At 35.1% G+C, this 25,880-nt stretch overlaps 1 protein-coding gene across 1 annotated transcript in view; it reads left to right on the forward strand.

The window, feature by feature from the left end:
• Positions 1-25,880, forward strand: part of Syt4 (Synaptotagmin 4) — a 518,564-nt gene that overhangs the window by 361,932 nt on the left and 130,752 nt on the right. Inside the window, exon 4 of the mRNA XM_081733986.1 lies at positions 18,844-18,999. Coding sequence (XP_081590112.1) covers positions 18,844-18,999 — 156 coding nt within the window. The remainder of the gene's footprint in view (positions 1-18,843; positions 19,000-25,880) is intronic.

The following is a 25,880-nucleotide window of genomic DNA, read 5'->3' on the forward strand; positions in this document are numbered from 1 at the left end:
ATGGAAGTTTGAAGCCAGCAGTCAGATGTGTTATGCAATTACTCTTTATAATTATGCACAACTTTAATGTGTAAGATATTGCAGCAAATTAATTTTCACGAAGATGTATTTTGTATCTATAATGAAACAAGTCTTTCGTGGAAAAGTGGTTAGAAAGAACATAAAATATGGCTCGCTAGGTCAAGGGGAGGACTTGGTGAATTGAAGCGAGTTCTATTAAATAAAAGATCAGTGGAGAAGAAACCCTTTTGGAATAGAAGAGGAACTTCACTCTCTTCCTCTTCTATGTCATCAAGTTTTCGAGCACTTCTTCATGTGAAGGCTTGTTGAACTTTCAGTGTTATTGCAAGTTCATAATTGTTTACTCGTGGTATCTATGTCTGCAGGAGAGAACTTAGTAAGTTGTGTACAGTCTATATTTTACTATACAGTTGTCAAGATATTTGGTCAGTGCTGTTTGCTTTCAGCAGATCTGTTAATGTGCACCGAAAAGGGGAAAAAGGATGAATGAAGTAATAGCAACAAGGGTAGAAACACGCGATGATGATGATAGTCGTTATGAAAGGAAAATGTAAAGAAAAGGAGAAAGTTTTTGAATGCAAACAGAAACTCTAGAAAATTTTCATATATATACATATATATATATATATATATATATATATATATATATATATATATATATATATATATATATATATATATATATCTTTTTGGTGAAAGAAAAAGATTGAAAATGTAATCAAACCACTGGAAAATTCATTTCTCTCTTGGTTTCTATATGCACGTGTATTCATCTTTGCCTTTTCAATTTTTAATGAAAAGACAGAAAAGATAGTATGCTACGTCGTTTTTATCAGGAAACCATTTCCTTTTTTCTTTCATTTTCTTAAAAAAATAAATTTTAATATATCTTTCCCTATGTTAGATTTTTTTGTTATGGTTCTTTTGATAATACACAGAAAAATGTAAGCAGCCTGTATCAAGATCAAATTTCATAAGCAATTTCAAAGAGAGTTTACAACAAGATTACATATGCTACCATTGTGCTTCTAAACATTCCTTCCGTTGCTTTTATACGCATCTTAATTTCTCAAGGAAAAATATACATTTATTTTTATTTCGGTGGAAGTGAGCAAAACAATAAAGTATTCTATTCAGAAGTTGTGTTTTAATTTAGCTTTTATATCTCTACAGTACTTTGTGATGGGAATTTTTAAAACTTTACGCTTAGGAATATATGCAATCTCATTAAAAGTGCTGGTTATTTCTATCTAAACTTTGAGTTCACTGCAATACGATTAATATTATTATCTAGAATTTCAAGAAAATTGTTTCCTTTTTGGTCTAAATCTGTGTAATGTACTGTATTCAAAAATGGTATTACTTTTATCTAGTATGTATTAATAGACATCATCATCATCTTCTTTTTAATGCTAACTTTGTAGCTGTAGATCATTTGCAAATTGAATGTTTCCAGGCTCGTTTCTCACTAAAGGTTTTTTGATACTAATATTCTCATTTTAATGTTTAAATTAAAGCATAATTTTGTTTTCCTTCGTCCCCTGTCTCTCCTTGCATTATTCTGTCACCTCCTTCAAAACCCAATTCTTTTTAATTAATTTACTTGTCTTCTTCTCAGGTATATTTTCTTCCTCTTTTTACAACACCTGCAATATTCATTGAGTTTTTGTTCTAGCCAACATCATCCAGTCTTAGGTATGCTCCTGTCCATATAATAAAGGGTGTCCTTAAAATCTTTATCCCATTCCAAAGTATATTAGATTGAAAACGATTAATTGTATTTAAATGAAACGCATACAGTTTGAAAGAGGGGGAGTTCTCTCATAAAGACTTCAGTGACACTTTATACTAAACAAAAAATCAAGAAAAGGCTGTAAAGATATTCTATCTTTGAGTGATATTCTAAGGAAAAACATGATAAAATAAATTTTTGGAATAAGGCTGCCACCTTCTCAGGACGCTACCACTCTCCACTATAGTTCTGTCTTTCACTTTTATAGAAAATAATCAATAAATCCTATTAAAGGCTGTAAATACGAGCACGAGAAAGCTACATTTGTGAGTAAATAGCTTGCGCTTATAATTAATAAGATTTTATAACATCTAAATACTTTCGACTAGATGTTTATGCAACCCATACATTTTAAATATTTTGAAGTTTGAACATTAGCGTTACGCGAAACATAGCCTACATCTATGAATAAATGGGATATGGACATCTATCGTTAAAGTGACCATTATCCGTCACGATGTTAACGGACACAAACTTGCACGAAATAATCGACCTAGCTATATATTACAAAAAAAAAACAGAATTAAAAAATGTGCTTTTGTTCAAAGTAATTATAAATAGTAACGTTCATACGTACTAACACTACAATCCTATAAAACTTATTAGCGTGATACATATAAAACTATGTTGAAATTTTCTAGTTCTGAAAATCTTCAAAATAATTTAATTTAGATATTAGTGTTTAAAAAAGTGGTTCTCAAATGGAATGAGTAGCGGAACACGATTTGAGAGAGAAATTCGTTTAAGCACAGCACTAAATACGATACGATTCTTTTACAAAAGTTTATTTATTTTATTTTCAATTATATCCGAATAATTTGCACCTGTGGTCTTGGATTTGATCTCTGGTGGAACACAGGCTTTTGGATGTATGAGCTAGTTTTGTGGAAAAACGTGGAGATCTACTTAAAATACGAGAAAGCGAATTCTAAGTTTAAATGCTAGACAATGTGGGAATTACCTCATACCATCCAAGTAAACTTAAATCTTCATAGGTTGTAAAATTACATTAATAAATAAATATGTTCGCTGCGGAATATAAGGTTGCTTATAAAATATCATTTTGGAGTATAGTAAGAAGCTATCTTGTCCAAATGGCGAGATATGTGTAATTATTTGGATTGGTACACTTATTCTTGATCTGCACTATAGAGACATCTAGTTGCACATTATTTTTAAAGATATTAAGGATCTATCTTATCCAAAAGGTGAACTATGTGAAATTATTTTGAATTGGCGCATCTATTCTTAATATACACTGTAGAGGTAGTTAGTTGTAGATACATGTATGATATTTCGTGAACTGAAATAATCACATCTGATTCTAGAATATAATAAATTAATACTTTAAAACTGGACTGTATTAAATAAAAAACTATCTGAATTTTAAATATTATGTTGATATTGTTAAGTTAATAAATTATACCCTACTTGACATGGAATAAATACTTATGGATTTTACACATATAATTACAATTTTATTTTAATTTAATAGCAATTGTTAATGGCAGTAGGCGTCATGTGGTTTAGCGAACGTAGCGGACCGACGGTTGTTAACTATTAGAATTAGTTTACCCACAAATATTGCTATTATAATAAAATTGGGTATAATGATCATCGTACCCTTTATTCTAACATTCCTAGAAAATATTGTTTTCTCTAACAGAATACTTTGTAAGTGAAACCTTCGTGCAAGATCCAAGTTTAAATTCGTATATGGAAAATTACGTCCATCAAAACAAGAAATTATATATTGTTGATGTGATTATGTATTGGCACTTTGACTGCTTTCATTCTCAGTTTTAAGATGTTAAAGAGTTGTTGCTTTTTTAGTATTTGTCCCTTAATGATTTTAACTGTCCTTTAATTTGTACTTTGTACTTTCCTTATATCACATTCGATTTCGTATCAAATGCAAATTTTAAAAAGGCAAGTTTATGCTTTTAATCTATTCCTTCCAACTACTGTAGAAATTGTTATTACTCGTACATGAATTCAAAACTCATTGTTTGTAGACCTTGAATAACATTTCGACTTTTTGTGATCCAATGATGCGCCACTGTACAAATATTCTACTTCTTTATAATGGTCTACAAAGTTAAAATTCGGCTATCTTTAGTCCTTTCCAATTCATTATTTAACTCTGGAGTCTTCCTAATCTTTGGTGTATTGACAAGTAAGGACTATCACTATGATTTTGTTTTACTCATTCGATTTGATCTGATTTTGAGTTTAATGTTCCTTTCAGCATCGAGCCTATATGAGATAGGACCTACTGATTAACATGGAATCCGAAACACATGAGCTCCGGCCGGGAATCGAGCCCGGGTCTATTGTTTTATTCACATAACCTCTTTAACCCTCGAGCTACTTGACTCTGAAACTAGACTTTGTCTGTTCTCAAGTCTATAACGTTGAACACGGATGGCCAGGTGCACACGGATATTATTTATGCATTTAGATACTACGTTCAAATAATCTCAACGCTAAAGTTGGATTCGTAAAGTTAATCTGCAGATGGCGATATGAAGGTCTTCGGAATTAAGTATATATACCCCTATATGCTTACATATATCTGGGCAGCTTGGATGTCAGATCCCAAAAATGAAAAACTGGACTAATGCTATAATTTACTTCTGCATATAGGTACCATTCTGAAAAAAGGTAAACAGCAAGTTATGATACCATAAACTACATAATTATGGTTTTGTTTGCCAATATAACGGAAATATAAATTTTTCATAAAATGTTTAATTTCAAATTTCTCCTCTGGAAAATTTCAATTTCGACTTGCTCTACTTGGCATCGAAGACGCCCACATATTATTGTTTGTAGGTATGTCTTTTCTGTTATGCCACTTCAGACACGAAAATGTAATTACAGGAGAGTCATAAGAAAAGATTCTTTAATACATATTAGTAGTATTCATTATTCTGTAACTAATTAAAATTTGTTCTCTACAACGAGAATAAGCAATTGTTAAGTTTACAAGTATAATCTTGACAAAAAATATTCAACCGTCCCATGCAGATATATATTTATTTAAGTTACTTCTATGCTGACTTCGTTAAGTACTGAGAAAAGAATGATAATTTAACCACAAGATTCAAAATGAATTATTTGACATGGGAAAGACAATAATGTATTAAACGAGTACGCTATCATGAGTGTACAAGTATCCGGACTATAATTTCTCGACCACTAGTACCAATACCATGGTGGCGCAGATTGATTATGGTTCCATATTAACTTATAAAACAAAATAACAGAAACAAAGGTATAAATGCAATATTAACAATAACTAATAAATTTTTGCTATTGACACAGACAAACTATAATGGAGACGAAATGGGTCCATTACAACTTTAAAAATGTTATTTTGCTGGAACACGTTTTCTATTTAAAAACACTGTTAGGTAGCATATTATACCTATTCTTGTGTCTTTTTTTTTAACGATGACCCACATACTCCTAACAGTGACACACGTAATCCTAAAAGTGGCGCAAGTAGTACTTGTAATTAACTTCCACGTGAACCAATAAAGACGAGATTAATAACGATATATTAACTAATCGAATTGAAAAATAGAGATTTTTAAAAGTAAAAATTAAATAAAACCAAAGTATTTATTATTAATAATCTGTGTTACGCTTTCTACCAGGGATCACACACATTTTTCTGCTCTCTGATGAAGGGAAAGATGTATATTCGAAACAGGTTAATATTACTAACGATAATAATAATTGTTTGCTTTGGTAAAATTGTATTTTATTTGTTACACATAGTTCGAAAGGTAGAATAAACAATATTCATTGAGAAATTGTTCTGACAGAATATGGAAATTGCCTAACCAGCGAAAAACTAACATCTACTGAGAATTAACACTCTGCCACTGAGCCAATATATATAACCTTGTATTTCAACGGTTTTTTTATGTAAAATGTTTTAATATTTGACAAAAAATGTTAATGTTTGATCTTTGACCACATGTTTGCCGGAATTTGCATAATGCACTAAAAATTAATTGAATAGTGAATACAGGCAAAAGAAAATAAATACAGCTAGCATTATACCAGCGTAACCACACACAAAAAACGACAGGCCATTATCCGTTACGCAAACACGACGAAAATTTGTGAACACATTGTAAATTATTCAGCGTTAAAGATATGTGCGGTCGCTTGTTTATGCGGTTGGAATGCTTTCATAGCACCGGAACTGTGCTAGTTTAACATACATTTCTCTAATTTGATCCCACATGTATCTCTAATGCAGATGGTTTCCAATTTTTCCTTCCGCTCCGCCCTAATGAGCATGTTAAAGCTGTCTACTTTCTCATAAAAGTTTTTGCAGATATTATCATTGTGTAGGTTTATTGAGTCAAATGCAGCAGTTTTTTTTAAAGGTAATCATTCTTAATCAGAATTCCGCGAGCCCCTGGGTGTACATCAATGAGACCTTTCTTTTTCAGAATGGCGAATCATAATTTTAATATTTTCTACTATTGTCATGATGTCACAGGGAGGTATTACAAAATTTTCCATTTCAGTTATGTAAATAACATTATTAGCCGAATTTTCAGAACCATCAATTATTTAGGACACGTTTTTGCTAAGTGTTTCATTATTCCTTGGGGAGCACGTAGTTTTGCGTTTTTAATTAATAATTTATTACACTATCGACTAAATAAAATTTTAGCAACTGTGCTTTCATTCCTCAATGCGAATTCACAGTCTCATTTTAAAAAAATAGGCACCCACTTCCAACATATGGACGACGTTAAAATGTGATTGGCTTTCCCAATTGGTGAAAGAAGATCTATCTTTCTTTGATTTAGTTCCATCTATAAATACTATGAATAAGAAAATAGGGCTTTAAAGACAGGTGAGTGGTCAGATTGTTTCAAATAAGAAGACTGTTCACTCACCTTTTGGTCCCAATGTATATATATATAGGGTGTTAATGAACTATACCGACAAAATGTAAGAGGTGATTCCTTACATCAAACTATAGTATTCGCGCCTACTCGTGAAGCTTGACCTAGATCTACCGATTCCACCACCCAATAGAACGCGAGGGTGTGTTCCGGTCGTCAACCCCCACCCATCAAATTTTCTCAGTGTCTTCTCTCGCGCTACACTGAAAACATCTCCCGAGAGTACAGTGTTGTCGGATTGGCGTCAAGTTCCGTTTTGTTAATTCTTTTTTGTTGCGTTATGTTTTCGTTGTTACTATTTGTTCTATTGTTACCATTTTAGAATAGTTGTTACAGTAGTTATTGTTGTGCAGTGTTATTATTGGTAATTTTTAAATGCTCTTTTTATATACTCGTTTACTATGTCTTCAAAGTTTGGCAACGTAGTTGGTGAATTTCAGCTGTTTGACGTTTCCCCAAGTGTGCGCTCGGGAAGCGGCTCCACGAATTGTACCGAAGTTTTCCGATGTGTTGGAGCTCAAACAAATTATTTCTCTGATTGGTTTAGATCCCACGCTTCACGACTGGGCGCGAGTACTATAAGACAAAAAGTTCATATGGACGTGAGGGGAAAAGTGTGTAATTTCAGAGCTAGGGCTGTCCAAAATCGCGAAAAAGCCAAATTTCAAGAGGCCGTATTTCGAATTCGAGAGACTGTGGATGGTGGTCCTTATCAGCGTAAAGGGAATCAATCATATGCAATCGAAAAATGCATATTTCATTAATTTTTACTGGGTGTACAGAGTATTCCATACAGGGTGAAATCCCCAGACATGCCATCAACCGAATTTTGAGATATACTCTGATTTATGATTTGTCCAAAGAAGGCAAACGATAAGCCTTGATAGCAGTGAACACAAAAACCTTTGGCGCAATGTCGGAAGTATTAAGGATCGCCAGCAGCACGGTTTCTCGTACTCAGGAAAACGTATGCTGTAATGTTTTCTTTCACGCTTCTAAGTGAAGAAAACGTGAAATATACCGTGACAAAATATAATACATTGCATCACACATTATTCCGAACAATAAAAGACATGAAGCTGCGGGTTCCTAACACTTCCGACTTCAATCCGAAGCATTGGATGTTCATTGTTGTCAAGGCTTACCTTCTGCCTGCTTTTAATCCTCTTTGAAATCAGGGTATATCTGAAGACTATTGAGAGCATATCTGATAATTACAACGTGTAGTTAATACCATGTAAACCTATTGAAAATTGACGAACTATGCACTTTTGGATTGTGTATGAGTGGCTTCCTTTCGCTGATAAGGACCTCCATCCATAGTTTCTGGAATTCGAAATAGGGCCTGTTGACATTTGGCTTTTTCGCGATTTTGGACCTCCCTAGCTCTGAAACTATGCACTTTTCGCCATAGGTCCATATGAACTTTTTCTCTTATTTTGATGTCAGGTATCACCTCTTACATTTTGTCTGTATAGTTCATGAACACTATATATAATATATATATATATAGGACATACCGTAGTAGGATCAAGACTTCACTTAGGAACTAATATGTGCATTATCCAAAAGTGCATGTTTCAGAATCTGAAGATAGCCAAACTGCCTGCAACAATTTTTAGAGAGGCAGTTTGGCTACGGGCATATAATTTGAAGTACTCATCAACTACCTCTATAAAAAATTGTTGTGGAAGTGTCGTAGAATTCTGAAACATGGATATTTGGATAGGACATATATTGGTTCCTAAGTGAAGTCTTGACCCGGGAGCTATGGACCTTTAAAATTCATTTTTTCATGTTTTCGGGAGCCTATAACTCCGAAACGAAGCATTTGTGTACCCAGATTGATCTATACTTCTTGTCTTATCTTGGTGTCAAGAATCACCTTCCAAACGTTGTCGTTGTTGTTTGAAACTAGGAACATACCGTTACATATACAGAGGACATACTGTTCACGATATCAGGATTTTTAAAACTTTAGGTTTCTATAAGATTCTCCAGGATTTTTCGAATTTTCTTCCTACCTCGAAAAAATAACGGTCGCATACTGAAAGGTGAAAATCACAGATGGGAGATTTCTCAAAGATGGTTCTAACGATTTTGTTTATAATTTATAAGTCAATATTTAACCAGCAATCATGTGATACGATATAATATTTTTGTTGGGAAAATCCCGAAGGGGTAGTTTACTCTTGGAGTAAGTTCCTTATGGAAGTTTTGTTTTCTTCGGGAACGAAGTAGGCGATTTTGTTTATGAGTAAATATTTTATTAACAAGCTTACAATATGTCATAAGTCATTGCCCTAAAAAAAAAATAATAAGGCATAGTTTACTGTTGGAGTGTATTTTCTTTCTTTCTTTGGGCGTTTTTCTCAAAAGCTTACTGACCTGGTTTTGCTAATATTTTATAAATACACACTTCTTTGACCGCTCTATAATGTGGTGTAAGTGGTTTCACATGAAGAAATCCAGAATGGATAGTTTACTCTTGGAGGTGAGTTCTCTTCGAGTATGTTTCCCCTAAACGCCCATTATTATCATTTTGTCCATATTTCATAAATAAGTGATTGAATATGTTTTTCGTAACAGCAGCATGACATGAATTTTTAAATTAAGAAATGTGAGCGTGGAAGTTTGATGTGATGGTACGTATCTTTTATTGTAACTAATTGTTGCACCCAAGTTTTTTTTTTTTTTTTTTTTTTTTTTTAGAGTGGTGGGTAGTAACAGTACTTTACTTATTGAGTTGGAAGGTGATGGGCATCAATTTAAATAAAACACTCGTTGATTGCTCAAAAACTTGGAATCAATGGGTGTAAAGAAACGGCCACTAGAGGGTTTCGCCCTCTCTCTTGGCCAGGGGTGTGGGAGCATCAATTATTCTTTATTAAACTCATAGCTGGTCAAGGAGCTGTGAAACAATCATTGTTATTATACACTAACAAAAAAATAAAAATAAAGATATTAAACAAAATAACATTAATAACATATCAATAATAACAAACTGTTAATGAAAGGTGCACATACAAAAGATAACAAAAAGGTGCGGGGAAAAACTGAAACTAATGAATAACATAGAAAATGAAAAATGGATAAATGATGATGAGTGAAGTGCTCGTAACGCCACAACACAACATATAGATGTTAGTACAAACAAATTCAGATTAATCTTCTGTCCTGGGGCGTCTCAGGACTGATGAGAAACATGGGATAAGCCCAGATTAGTGTTGTACAGAGACAAATGTTATGATGGAAAAAGAGTGGAAGACGGTGACGGATGAGTTGGTGACGGAAGAAGGTGGAATGGTGGTGATCTGCTGGAAGAGTGCGGATGTATATGGAAAGGAAAACTCTGAGTGGTGTATAGCAGTACTTAGATTGAGATTCTTGTTGTAAATCTGTGAATATGATGTCAAGAAAGATATATTTACGATCATGGAGACTGGTAGTTATGACTTACGACGCAATTGTGCTGTGTGTTAAGCAAGCGGAGAAAAGGTAATTTTGTCATACAAGTCAATATTATGATACGGAAATTTGATCCTAAATGCAAGACGAATGGCATGTCTCTCTAGAATTTAAAGTCTATTGTAAAATTTCGGAGGCGCTGAACACCAGGCTATGTGTCCAAATGTAAGTATACTCCGCATAAATGCTTTGTATGTGTTAAGCAATAATTTGGAATTTAAACCCCATGTCTGGCCAACAAGACGACGAAGTTGTATGCAGTTCTTTCCATTGATAACAAGTTTCTGAAGCTGAGGTGTCCATCCCAACTTATCGTCAAAAATGATTCCTAAGTATGTTACAGTTTTAGCTGGCTGAGAAAGTGATCTCCCACACGTATCTGTAGTAAATTTGGATTTTGACTTTGCTGCGGCATTTAGGAGATAAAATAACAAGTGTTTGTGTTTTGTCTTCATTAACTGAAAGTCTCTATTTACTACACCAATTCAGAAAGCTAGTAATTGTAGTCTGTAAGTTTGTATTAATCTGCTGTATCGTGTTTCCCAGTGTAAGAAAAGCTGTATCATCAGCATATTGAAAGAGATAAGTGTTCGGCGATGTAGACGGTAAATCGGAAGCATAGAGTATGTACAAAAGAGGAGATATACTAGAACCTTGCGGTACTCCTGTGTATGGGAAGACTGAATGTGATAATGAGTTGTTTATGCTGACATAGGCTATTCGGTTGAGTATAAAAGAAAATATGACTGGGAGATATGTAACAGGAAGACCCAGTTTAAGAAGTTTATAAAATAATCCATAATGCCAAATCCGATCAAAAGTTTTTTCCAATTCCATTAAAACGAAACAGGACGGAAGAGACTTATTATAGTGGTTGGCAATAATGGTAGTTAGACGAAGTAGTTGATCATTTATGCTATAATGAGGTCGAAATCCAGTTTGATGGAGAGGTAGAAATTGCAGATCCATAGTGTATGGGTGTAAACGAGATACGAGTATTTTTTCAAAGACTTTACCCAACGTGGAAGCTAACTGGATTGGACGATAGAACTGTACAGAATGCGGTGGTTTGTTGGGTTTCAGAAACATACAGACTTTAGATACTTTCCAATCGAGAGGATAGAAACCAGTTCGAAGGATAAATGTATATATCGATGCTAGAAATATGAAAAAAAAAGTACCGAACATTCCTTAAGTAATCTGTAAGTTATTTGGTCAGAGCCTGGGGCAGTACTACGTTTCCGCTTGATGATGGACTGTATCTTCACGGAGGTGATTTCACGAGTCAAAGGATTATCAGCTTCTAAAGTGTGCTGGATGGAAGGTTGAAGTAATTGTGCAATTGCCTCTTCAGAAACTCTAGGGCTGAATCGATGTGTGCAAGGTGGAGGCGTAAATACTGACTGAAGATGTGTGGCTAAAGCGTCTGCTTTATCTTGGTCTGTATCTAGAGATTGATTATCCTGTATGAGAGGATAAGATGAACTAACTGTCTGTCCAGTTAGAAGATGAATTTGTTTTCAATATTTCGTGGGATGTGACTCTGTAATCAATTGATTACATGCTTCGCTCCAGTTAAGCCGTTTATGAGCAACAATATAGTTATGAACTGTCCTTTGCCATCGTCTTGCTTGAGCCAAATACTCTGGATTTCGTGTTTGTTCGTATTTTCGAAAGTAGGTGCGAGACTTTTTGACGAGAGCCAAGTACTGTGGAGGTAGCACATGTTGGTATGTTTTGTCTCGATATGTAGGTATGTTTTTGTTGGCGCTACTGGTGATAGCTGTGCTGATGCTTTCGACGGTAATATTAAGGTCGGTCTCTGATGTCGGTGATACAAAGGAGGCAAGAGCAACATCTATATTAGTACGAAACTGATCCCATTTCGCCTTGTCGTATAGCATGATAGTTCTCATAGTTGATTCAGATAGTTGTCGTCGCTGATGGTTGATAACGACTTTCACCGGAAGATGGTCGCTGCCGATACAATTTAGTACATGTATATTACATTTATCAACCATAGAGGCAGTGCTAATAACAACATCGGGTGTAGTCTGACTGCCCGGTCGCGTATGTTTAGGCAATTGATGGACATGTCCATGTAAATTAAAAGTTATACGATCGAAAAACTCAGCTTTATCACGGGCAGAGCGTCTGTGAATATTGACGTCGGCTAATATGACAAGATTTTTAAAGTGGTGAAACAAATAGATGAAGAAGGCAAGAGGAATGATATGACCTGGTCGTACGTATATTATAGCTATTGTTAATATAAGGTGAGGAAAGTAAACTGTTGTCACAAGGTGTTCCGGTAACTGCATATGCTGCGAAACAGAGTTGCATCTATAAGTGAGTTTATTACGAACTCCAATTGTAGCGCCACCTTAGGCTCGTACTTTATTATCTGCGTAATCGCGGCGAAGAAATTGATATCGAGGAAATCGGACATAAGTAGCAGGTTTGAGTGCAGTCTCATTTAGTACAAATAAATCGATATTTTCCTCAAGCAGTAACTGCTCAAATAGTATTCGGTGTTGCGCTAAAGAACGAATGTTCAGAAAAAGAAGTGTAAGAGCCAGATTCATACACAACATTACGGAGTTAAACTGCAGTGTCTCGGGGAGCAATATATTAATGAACTTACGGTCCAGAATATGTAGCATACAAGTTAACTTGAAATATGACGGAGGCTACTGTAATAACATGATCTAGTATAAGTTGACGTTGGAATGGAAAATATTTTGTAATATAAGCGTTATGAAGAGGAAGAAGTTTTCCACAATAAGAGGAGAGGTGATAGACTGTAACAAAGACATGTTAGAATCTATGGTACGTAGCGGTACCATCATCTCCGGGTGGTCAGGAATTGTAGTCGGTTTGCCTTTACATTTGGAACTATACATTGGGTGCTTGTCACTGGAACAGGTTGAACATAGAGGTGGTTTTGCCGTATTAGGACACTCATTAGTATCATGGTTGCCAGAACAGTAGCCGCATTTTACGACATTTGGACACAGCCGTTATATGTTGCTTATACACCTGGCACCTTTCACATTTAATTGGAAGAGGGAGGCTTGTTCGGGATGGTTCCACCCTACGACGTTTCTTAAATATGTGTGCACCATCTTGTAACAAGGCATCGATGGAGGATTGAGAAGTGGTCAGAACTCTCACCATATACGTTGGGCCGTTATGATTTCTGATACGAACACATTTGGTCACATCAATTCCCTCTGCTTTTAGCTCCTCAAGCACCACATCATCAGTTATTTTAGATACAACTCCGCGAATAACTACGGACATCATTGGTGTTTTCGAGGGTGGAGGAGTTTTCTTGATTTTGTCAGGAAGCTTAGACAGTTGTGCAGCTTTGCCAAAAATCTCGTAACTGGCTTTATTACGGAGAGTAATGCCAAAATTTTCGTCCTGAGATTTAATAATAACACCACCCTGGTGAAAACTATCTGTTGGATACTGGTCCTTGAAAGATACTTGATAATCTGATTAAAGATATGGCGGGTGTTACTGTACTTTGAGTCGAAGTTAGTAAGAAGGAAAGAATGCAATTTAGGATGAGCAAGGGTGGTTGCCTATGACGGTTGTAATCCAACAGTAGATGTGATAGAATCCCCAGCGGCCGTCTGAATTAATTCCGATTCTTCCGCTTGCGAATGTAGGTAGGAAAGCGAGATCTGAAACGCTTATCAGCCGACTCTAAACTACCCTTCGAGAGCTGACGGGTACGTCGATTGGTTCGAGGATCGCGTTTAGCATCAGCCACTGGTTTAGGTGTGGGGATTTGAACTAATCCCGGTAGCTTATGCATAGTGAGATAAAAAAACATGCATCGCATAAGGTGAGGTAAAGAGCACCCCGTTCAGATAGTGCTACAGGTAGCCAAAGCAAACGACAAAAGAGTTGGTCAAAGTGTGAACAGAAACAATGACCTTCAAAATTTAAGATAAACCCTCCAGAAGATGAAGATCCTCTGTCAATCTCCTATGTAGAGTATCTGCACTGATTTCACAAGTACGTTGGTAATACTTGATCACTGCTTGGTACAGCAACTAACTACAAGAGGAGTTAGGTTCGTAGTAAATATGCGCACCCAAGCTTGCAGCCCCGAATTCATTATAAGCTAAAATCATTCGTGACTAAAAGCTCTAATTGTTCAACATATTTATTTATTTATTTTTGAGTTTTCTCACCTACCACTTTAACTCCCATTCCATATCTTTGTATAGTTGTTCAAAGGCTTTCTTATATCTACAACCCCGCACGTATCGACAGCTATTAGCGTTGCGCAGGCAAGTGATAGCTCATGTAGAGACATCTGTCAGTGAGACTGTTTAGTTTTTGAAAGTAGGGGAACGTCATAGATAAATTTTTGGAAATGGAAAACGACATCCCTCCGCGTTCCCCGTCACTTTTACTACTACAATACGTTGCCTAAGTCAGCGTAAACGTACGTATATGGGAGACAAAAAAAATGCTTTATACAGTGTTTGTTAATGTTTCGTACACATTCTGCACTCGGAATAACATGAAAGAAAGAATGGCACTATTACGTTCTTTCAGCTGAAATCAAAGTAAACTTCTAAAGCATTATTCATGAAGCCAATCTTTGAATTAGCTGTATTGAACAAATAAACTGTAAACATTTCTCGTTTGTTGTTATGGCAACACAATCACAAACGAATCTACAAATGCGGAAAATACAAACATTAAATGAAAAAAGAACACTATTGAAGGACTATTTCCGTCCAATGTTATTGCTTTTCCTAAGCCTCGCGTTTCTCAGAACAAAGCAAAGGTTCTAAATGAATGTTGCCAAACCAATAACAAAACAATTTAATTAACTTACTTGCTATTTGTCGTTTGTAACTACATTAGACAGAAGGAAAAAATATCGTAAACTAAATGAAATTTAAACAAAACACTTTGAATCAATTTCACATATGAATGACAAATAGAATTACAAAGTATTCTTTTTAATACTAAAATTTTAGGACGTCGCTTAAGAGAATGTCCACTGTACTTTATGTATTTCTACATTTCATTTTCTGCTATGAAGAATATAGAATGAAAAAAAAAACTTTTATAAAGATAAATAAGTTAACACTAAATTATACAAAACAACATGAGCGCAAAAGAAAGGCAAAAATTCTAAAACGAACAAGCAATTTTTATCACAGCACTTGCCAGATAATGTTTACGGCAAAAACGCAAACGCACTATTAGACGCGTGGAATCGTGGGTACTTAATGCGTATTTATATTTTGAAATATTATTCGTAAGTCGAGCGACGAAATGTTCACCTAAGCTGTTCGTAAATATTTTTTTCTCAAGCTGAAGGGAGAGTCTCCAGGTATAGATTTTTCTAACTTTTCGTAGTGTCATTCGATATATCGTATGTCCTCGATTCGATGTATTTTGGATTCGATGTATTTATATATATATATATATATATATATATATATATATATAGAATCTAAGTTTCCAAACCCCAGGACGATTGACCTGTCATTTTTATGGACGAAAACCTTTAGCAATTTTGGATAGGAAGGATACATGTAACTCAGTCATACAAAAAGAAGTTCTGTTCAGAGGACCTCAGGGTATGGATTCGATGTATTTTGTTACACAGAATCCAAATTTCGAAGCCCCAGGACAATCGACCGTGTCAGTATTTTGTTATGGGCGAAAAACTCAAGCGATTTTGGATAAGGAGGATAGATAACGAGGATGAATTTGGATTCTGTGTAACAAAATACATATCCTGGGATCCGGGGCACAAAATTTTATTTTTTTGTGTCTGGCTGTATAATTAGTGTGACAAAGAATGATAATTATAGTTTCAATTTTTTGTTGACATGCAAGATTTTTGATTGTTTGGGTAACTTTAGCCCATTTCTCACAATAACAAATTAATACACGAAAGTATTATTGTAACACTGTATTTAAGAAACAGAAGAGAAGAACAGGGTATTATAAACACATTGGTGAAATTATTAATATTTTTATTCTATTGGAATCGAACGAGAAACATCGTTCAATGAAAATATTTATATTCTACTTGGGTGAATACAAAATATCTATAAAAGAATGCTAAAAATTTCTGAATACTTAATTTAAAATACCGGTATTACAAACATACGGGCGAAATCACTTTGTTCAATTTGGAGGCATACAGAAATATCGTTCGATGTTCTGTAAGTGAATGGATACTTAACATCCAAAGATAAGAGCACCATAGTCTTCATTGCGGTAAAGTACCAGTACCATACGGCTCCGTTTTAGGAAGAAAATTCTTGCAATTCAGGCACTGTATAATATCCTCCTTTAGAAGCTAGTGGAGGAAGGTTAATCTTTTGTATTACGTCGCACCATTTGCTCTTTAATATTAGGCCATTTCCAACACTTACTTCCTTTCTCCATACAACTAACTGTGGATCCATCATCAATGACACTCAAGTGAGACATTATAGTAATAAAGCCTGGATAATACTGATTATCATATTGTGTAACAACGTAGACTCGAACACGTAAATCATCCGCATCCACGTTTTCAAATTCATGAAGATCTTGATCATCGTTTACGCATACCAGGTCTGAAAAATTTACATCGGTTGAATCATACACATTAAATGGCTCGCTGATGTCAGGCGAAGTAATATCGGATTCTAAATCCTTTAAACACTTTCGAAGTTTCTAATTTTCTTTCGGACGATGGCCTTCCCATACTTGTATCAGTAACTGTACTCCTAACTGCGTCGTCATAAGAGATACTTAAGTGATATCATTAATTTCTTTCTTCTTTAACGAATGTTAGTAATCTCGTTGGAAGTTGGGTTGGTGGTACTCATCTTTTTTACTAAGATGATCAAGAAAAACTTCACTTACCATCACAACTTGTGATGAACGTGGATACAAAACAGCATGATGAGAGTGACGAACTTGGAAGCAGGGAATACTCTTTAAGTTTCGAAGTAATGCAGGGAATACTTTTTTCGGAAGAGTTCCACACTTGTGACGCATATCAGTTTCTCACCATTTTCCAAGAAGCTGTCGCCAGATCCTCTTCATCGGAGCAAGGAAAGCCACATTCAATGGTTGAGTAATGTGAGTAGAGTTCGGCGGCAAACATACAAAGGTAGTGTCATATCAATTACACAGTTTTAGTACATTAACACTGATGTGGGATGAAAGGTTGTCACCAATGAGAATTTTTATTCCATTAAGTCTTTTTAAATTGGTAAAGCTATTGTTATAAACCAGTCTCCAAAACTCGAATTTTCAAACCATCCATTCTTCGAGCCATCCACACGTCAACAATCACAGTCGCCCGCCAGTTCAGGTTGCACGGGGCAAACCAATTATAAGAGATCATAATGTTTTAACATGATGTCAATGATGCGTAAACTCGCAACATGAATTGCTAATGACTGGGAAGTGTGAAATGGTCGAGTGATTCATCGTTCACCTTCTTTGACATCATACACTCTGTTTATGTGGGCAGGTGCCCAAAGAAACGTATGTTCTGCTGAGTCTCTGCCTGACCGTGAAATATGCAATGGTGGGTTCTGTAATGTTGAGACCGCATATTGTGGCCTTCAGTAGGTCATGTGCTGACGCTTATCGGTCGAGTCAGTGCCCGTGATTATGTCACCCTTTTATGGTATCATGTGCATCTTACGGATGGTATCATGTGCATAGGGGATGTTGATTCTGGCCAATGATAATATAGCGCCCGTTAACATAACTGGATCTGTTGCGTTGTACTTTGATAAAACCGAGATGAACAGCTCCTCTGGATCACCCTATCCTTGGACCTGGACATAATTGAACATGTGTGGTCCATTTTGAAGATAAGAATCCGGCGCAGAGTTCCACCTTCATTCTTTCTTACGGAACTGAGTGATGTATTGCACGTGGTATGGTGTAATATTTACTTGGTACCATTCACGACCTTTATATCTTCATTCAATATCGCATTACATATGTTCTGAAGATGAAAAGTAGTCCAATGCTATTTTAATCTGGAAAGTTTCACTTTCTCAGATATTTCGATTATTTTGGTAACCATGTCCTGTATATACCACTGAAGAAATAATGCATCATCAAAGAGCGACGTATCAAAATAGATGAAAACCCGAGAAATAACATACTTTAAATATAGTTTCTGCTTCACCCGTGAACAAACTGAGAGTGATCAATGTAACTAAACAATAAACTAAATACAAGCAATTTAGTTATTAGGTGGCTAAACGTGTGGTTACACAAATACTATTAATGCTGAAATCTTACGGCCTGTGTCCTATTTTAAAATAGTAAATTGAAACAATACAGTTTGCAAATTGTAATTAAATCATCAAAGTTCTAACAGTTCTTCGTAATAAACTGCAAGCGTCCCAAGTTTTAAGTCGACAAATATAGCGACATCTATTAGCGTCAAGCAGGCAAGCAATAGTACAGATAATGACATCTCTAAATATCACTGCTTATTATTAGTATTAGCTTGACTCACAGACTGGGACGTTTCCCGTTTATTATTAGAATTAATATTATGAATTTGTAAATCTTTTCCATAGGTTTGAAAACGATTTTTTTTCTTTGTCATTACAGAGTATTACGCTGCATTTTGTGGTCCTGAGTTTTGATCGCTACTCGCGAGACGACATCATTGGTGAGGTGTTTTGCTCTTTGGCTACCGTGGATCTGTCACAAGCAGAGAACCAGCAGTTAGCTCTCTGTAGGGATATTCATCCAAGAAGCCTAAAGGTAAGTGCGTGAACCAACAATATCCATCCATAGACATCCATATCCTGAAGTGTCTTGTTTCACTCAAAACTTACTAAACTCCATCTCGCTTTCAGTAAGTAGGAAAACGGCATTGTGTAACACGACGTTGCCACTAATAGCTATCATACTAGAAGAAATATCACAGTTTAAGAAAGAAAGAAAACATGTAAATAACAAACCAAATAGCAGTAAGTGACGCAGTAATAATGTCAACACAAGTTATCTATTTTCAGCATTGTGTTACGCTATTTGAAGAATTATTCTTTTCTTCTTGCTATTAATCAACAACGTCGCACCACAAAATCCACTGAATTCCTCACACAGGTCACTGGTGAATGAAAAGTATCTTAAATCTCGCCGAACGATAGTGAGAACATCTGATTTAAGTTACGGTTGCCAAATTTACTTATCGCAAGAAATATAACCAAGCATATGCGCCTTCCATTTTCTTCTTGTTATTCTAACAGTCATTTTTACTTCAATCGGTTGCATATTGCAAGATAAACTACATTATTTAAAGTTCTTCGATATACTTTTATTTGAACTTATATAAATCAGACAATCTTACTTGTGTCATGTTATCCTTCTTGTTGTCGGCTGTAGTAAGGTTGGCAAGTACTTATACTAATATATTGGATTACACAGATCATTAAGTTATATATTACGTAAATATACCACACAAATGTTCCACTTGTTCTTCGGGTAGAGGCAGCAGTCACATTGTAAAGAAATCTTGTACCTAGGTATTATAAGGTGCATTCAGTCGACAAGGGAATCAAATCCACTTTTGGTCATTTTAAACATAGTGCATCTTTAGGATCTCTAGCTGGAGCTCCTTTCATAGCTTAAGAGATTCATGCGCAGATATTGTAAATACGCCTTGTAATGTAAAAAACATTGTTCACTTTTCCATGTATTTAAGCGTACTGTATAAACATTGTCTTTTCCTCATAACTTTTCGTAAGTGCATTTCATTTCTTTGTGCTAGGATCACCCCATATGCACTTACACAACTGTGCTAATTATCTCCTCATCTTTTCTTACCAATAATCTCTCATTTGGTATTGACTTATTTTACATACTTCTGTCTTAGTATTTTCTAAAACTAAGATGGAGTTTACTAATTTCCATATGTCTCATGACAGAGAATATAAAACACACACACACACACACACACACACACATATATATATATATATATATATATATATATATATATATATATATATATGTGTGTGTGTGTGTGTGTGTGTGTGTGTGTGTATGTATAGATAGACAGATAGATAGATACCGTATAAATTTTTTTTAAGAAACTTATTTAAAGTTTTACTCCTCTATCTAGAGCAGCGTTTCCCAACCGGTGTGCCGTGAATGGACCGCTGGTGTGCCGCGAGGAATCGAAACAAAATTATTAATTTTATAGCAATAAAATTGCAAAACGTAGGGAAAAATGTATATTTATATTTCACATTACTATAAACCTCTACTATGAATCTACAATTTTAAGTTTCATACCGGGTTACTGTTCTGTATATTTCTAATGTTGAAAAACTATTTGTTATCATTGTTATGACCATTATTGCTTCTTTATTATTGCAGACTATTTCGTAACATGAAAATTTAAAATATCATTCAATCCTTTTGACAAATTACCTACATTTGTGTTTTAAAAGTAAAAGAGATTTATTTGTTTGTTTGTTCGTTATTTAGTGATCTTTCTTCTCAGTAAAAGGTTGGGTACAGTTTTTAAACAGAAAGCGTATATTTTAGAAATCTGAGTCTAATATTTCATTACAATTGTTTTCTATTTTAAATTAGAATGAAAAATAAGGATAATGATTTACCAAGGGGGTAAAAACAGTGAAAGAGCTTTCTTCTCTGGGAGAAGGAGGAATCACGGAAAAAAATACCATTGTGTTTTATATTTACAAATAATAATATCTATAAGTGTGCCGCGAGAATACAAGTAACAGCCGTAGTGTGCCGCAAGTTGAAAAAGGTTGGGAAACGCTGATCTAGAGCAATCGTTTTCAAATTCCCGATGCATGACGTCGGAGTGAATTACTCCACTCGGAGCAGAGATTGGCAGAAACAGGTAGAGCAGAGGAAGAAATTGGGGTTACGAATTCAAAAAAGAGCTAGAAAAGTGTTGCCAGTGTACAAGTAGACATGTCTATGAGTGGTTTATCTGCAAAACCATTGACTTCACCATAGTTTGTCTGTCATAAGTGATAGATTCTTAAAAATATATATTATACCTAGTTGAAATATTCGTAGTAGAAGATTGGAGAAGATAGGCTTGATTGCATGGTAAATTCAGTTTCCTTAAGCAATTGACAACTAAATAAACACGAGTAGATTACTGAAAACCGAACTCTGGTTCTATTTTTTTTATCCATATGTAACATTACAGTCCACACACTTCAATAGCAGTAGTTGCAAATCATTACAATAGAGTTATAAAATAACAATTACAGACACAATTGGCGTTACCCCTTCACCTACATTGGTATATGGCAAAAGCACGCTTGCGTGACATTGTCTCTTATGAATTATGTTTGTTTGGAGGAAGAAAATCTCAATTTTTGTGCAGCTTATCATTGTATAGAGAAATTTAGAGAAAATGATACACCATTTCACTTTTAAGTTACACATATCTTTGGATATCGGGAAATTACTTATCTACTTGGATCAGCTCAGGTTTTTCTCTTTTAGGTACAGTTTTCACACTTACAGTATATTACCTCCGGATGTATTCACGACGTACTGTGAAGTTTGGTAATGATATGTTTTGAGGTTTCATATATTTTTTTTTCTATAGGGTGCGTGATGAGTATATCATATATTGGGCGCTTGTGGCGTCATTTGACTTTCTTATTTTACCTGAGACTTTCTTCTCAAAACTAACAATTATTTGACATTTGAAAACAAGATATAATGTGAAATTCACTTTAGGAATCATGAATACACTCTAGGAAAGTAATTTTATTACGACCTTGGTCACTACATGTCTGTTTTTTCCAAGGAGAACTCGTCACAGTGTATTTGAAAGCATGGTATTCGTCTTCTCTTGCGGTTTCAGCTCCAATGAATGACCTGAATCTCTTAAGACACATTTATTTCTATAAGAATGTTAATGCCAAAATTACCGAAGCAGCAACGCACAGTTTCACACATCTGTGGCATTTGAGCTAACCACTTATTGGTTTCAGTTTCTTTGATCCTGAAGTCCCCGCTGCAGTGAAGATAGTTGGTTACAGCGTTATTTGGGGATGGAAGTGAAGGAGAACTCCTCGTATGCTTAAGATATAAGACCAGGGGAAGGGTGAAGCCCTTAATGACTTCGTTTCCAGGAACACCAGAAGGCTGTTTGAAGCACTGGAGATCACGGATTAAAAAAAAAATAGCAAACCCTGATACATGGGAAACGAACGACACTTTCCTTCAGTCTGAAGAGCGTGTGAAAGCTCTGCATGTTGTAAATGATTTGGCAGAACGAGGAATTGCATTGAGTCAAAACTTCAATAGAAAAAAGACCAACCAGGAAGATCAGGCCCAATTTCTTCTCCAAGTTGTAGAACAGTATAGAAAGATATTTTCTCATTCCAAGTAAATTCATTCTCAGTTAAAAAGCAATTTTTATTTGCTGTGTTGAATATACTTTCGCAAACTTAAACATTGAAAAAATATACATTCATAAAACATAAATATTACTAAAGGATGTTTCCAAACATATTTCTGAATTTCATAGTATTTACATGTGAATTTTCACATTTTAGTAGTTTTAAGTGAATTTATGGATGCGTTGAGCGACCACTAAATATTGAGTAATTGTTTCAAACTTTTGTAGTAAACATTTGAGATAAAAAGAAATAAAATTTGACCCTGAGACCACTAAAAGTGCAATATATATATATGAAGGAAGCGAAATTGGAAACTGACCGATATCGTATACCTTTCGGGCCCTCGTGTACAGGCTCGAATTACACTATGTGGCAACGTCGCAGATAAAGTACCAGAGAGAAGATCTACCGATCTATCAAATAGTTACATCGATTCTTTCAAGATGGAAGCTAAAGCGATATGCGTTGACGCCACCACCAATTATTACCATAACAATCGATGCAACTGATTGATGGATTCGTAGAGTTCATGGTTCTAAGTTAAAATGCGACGTTGCCATATAGTGAAATTTTGATTCCCTATATTGGCTGAAGGAGGCCTTGAAGGTTATACCATTATACGATATTTTCTCTTTATCTTGCTCTGAAGAATAACGATCTGTTATCCGTGGGTCGCCATTTTTAGAACACCCACACTCCTCTACGTTATATATATATATATATATATATATATATATATATATATATATATATATATATATATATATATATATATATATATATATATGCATGCTAGCAGAATACCGGTTCTTCGCACGGGCAGAACACGTTTCAGTTTGGACATAAAAGATTGAATTTGGATTTAAACGTCATAGGAAGCGTCACTGTTCATCTTAGCGACTTAGAAAACTATGGATTCTGTATTAATATCGGTCATTTTCGATCATTTTTAAATATCCCCCTCCCCCACACCTAAGTTGCTCCGTCAAAGTAAAATGATAAAAATCATCCTAGGTTCGAACCTCATCTATGTTGAAAATTTGATCGAGGTCGGTTGAGTGGTTCATGAGTTATTAAATCAAAAATGTAGTTACTTTCTTTTTTTATTTATTTCTATATATACCTCCCCTAAGTCGCACCGTCAAAGTGAAATGAAAAATGAAATGAAATCTTTAAGTTTTGCGTCCCACGATTATGCCGGTTAGGCTAAAGGAGACGGTGATGATTAGAGATGAGTGAAATGGTGAAATGAATAAACTGGGAGGAAACGGGAGAACCCCGAAAAAACCCACGAGCACGGTGTTTATCCATCACAAAGTCCACGCGGCGCGAGCTGGGATCGAACCAGGGACACCAAAAACCGGAGGTGAACGTTCTACCACTGAGCCACCGCGCCCCCTCCCACTCCTCTCCGTTATACCACCAAAGTGAAATGATAACAACTATATCAGACTCGAATGTCATCTAGAGGGCCGCGGTGGCTCAGTGGTAGAGCGTTCACCTCTGGTCTCGGGTTCATACCCTGCTCGTGCCAAGTGAACTTTGTGGTGGACAAACACCGTGTGCGTGGGTTTTCTCGGGGGTTCTCCCGTTTCCTCCCACTTTCTTCATTCCACCATTTCATTCATTACTCATCACCATCCCCTTTAGCCTAACCGGCATAACTGTGGGACATAAAACTCAAAAATTTCATTTCATTTTTCGAATGTCATCTATGTTGCAAATTTGATCGAGATCGGTCGGGGGGTTCAAGAGGTACGATGTCACACACACAGTGACTCTTTTTTATACGTATAGATAAATCAAGTTGAAACCTCATTAAAGAGTATGCTGGTACTTGTATTAATTATGCAACTGTGAATAAAAAAACCTTATTTTCCTTTATAATTTGCTATTATTGCGATGTGACAATTCTAGGAATGAGAAATGAGGAAACAAAAGAACATCCTTTCCAATTACAGATGAAAATTCAAAATAAAAAAAAAAAGATAGACTAAGAAATTTAGAAAAAATACCAATTAAGAAGCAAATACGTAGTTTCTCAATATAAGTTACAGTTCAAAGCTTGACAATAACGAAACTTCTCACTTAATTCAAACTGCTAAAAGAAGGAATAACAAAATTTCCTTATTTTCTTGTATTGTCAGAGCTTTGTTTACGATAATGGAACATGTTCAGTCTCTATGCAATTTCTTCACCATCTTCCTCTTGCTCCTTTGCCCCCAAATACTGGTTTTAATTATGATGAAATGCGTGAATGCCTCTTATAATTCAACCAGAGATAATTAATTAATTGACCAGAATGTTTCTCTGTGTACAGTTTCAAAACAATTCCAAGTACGAAATCAAGTTCCCTTATTGCACATTAACGAAATTGAATTTTGGGTAATTCAGTTAAATTAATTGCAACGCAGTGTAAATTTGCTCAACTTTTAACTTTTATTAGTTTATTTTTTTAAAAATTTTTAAACGGAACATTGGCACGTGTAATAGCTACCAATCTGGTGAAATGAAAACTATTTCTACATTCCACAATTTCCTTTAGCTGTAACAATTGAAACTGATAGAGCAGCGTTCTTTTGTAAATTAAAATCAATTACACACAGATAATTAATTGAAGACTGGAAAATGCACTAAATTATTGAGGAAGTTCTGCATTGATTAAAATGTATGCAGTACTTTCGTGTTTCTTATTTAAAAGATGTATATACCGACCAGCAAACGAGTGCAAACGGCCGGTTTTGGAACTAAAATGTAAACAACAGTGTTACCAACGGGCTAATTTGTAATTCATCTATCAGGGTTCTTATTATTCTGTTCGTCTAGTTAACCATTTTAATCACTACTTCAGGTTAAGACAAATACAGTTTCACAAGTTTTGGAAGTAATTTCCAAAACAAAGTCACTCATAAAAAAAAAAGTATATCTTCTGTATTCATTTGGTAATAACTTGGGAATAAATTGACCTCATAAAGTTGAACAAAAAATAAAATTTTCTATATGGTAAAGAAAACTGAATTAAAATTGGTCTACTGAAGTTACTGACAAAAGAATGTATAGAGTGTGTGTTAGCAGTCATAATATAATTAATCAGAAATTACGCGACTGCTTCTTATATAGAGATGGATATTTCGGATTCCAGTTCCAAAAATATCCGGTTCCGGACCAAATGAGAATCAAATGGATCGAGGACTGAGAATCGGATACCCGGATCTAGAACCGAGAATCGGGTACTTG

The sequence above is a fragment of the Thermobia domestica genome, chromosome 12 (genome assembly GCF_964235325.1).
Source record: "Thermobia domestica chromosome 12, izTheDome1.hap1.1, whole genome shotgun sequence".
Lineage (NCBI taxonomy): Eukaryota > Metazoa > Arthropoda > Insecta > Zygentoma > Lepismatidae > Thermobia > Thermobia domestica.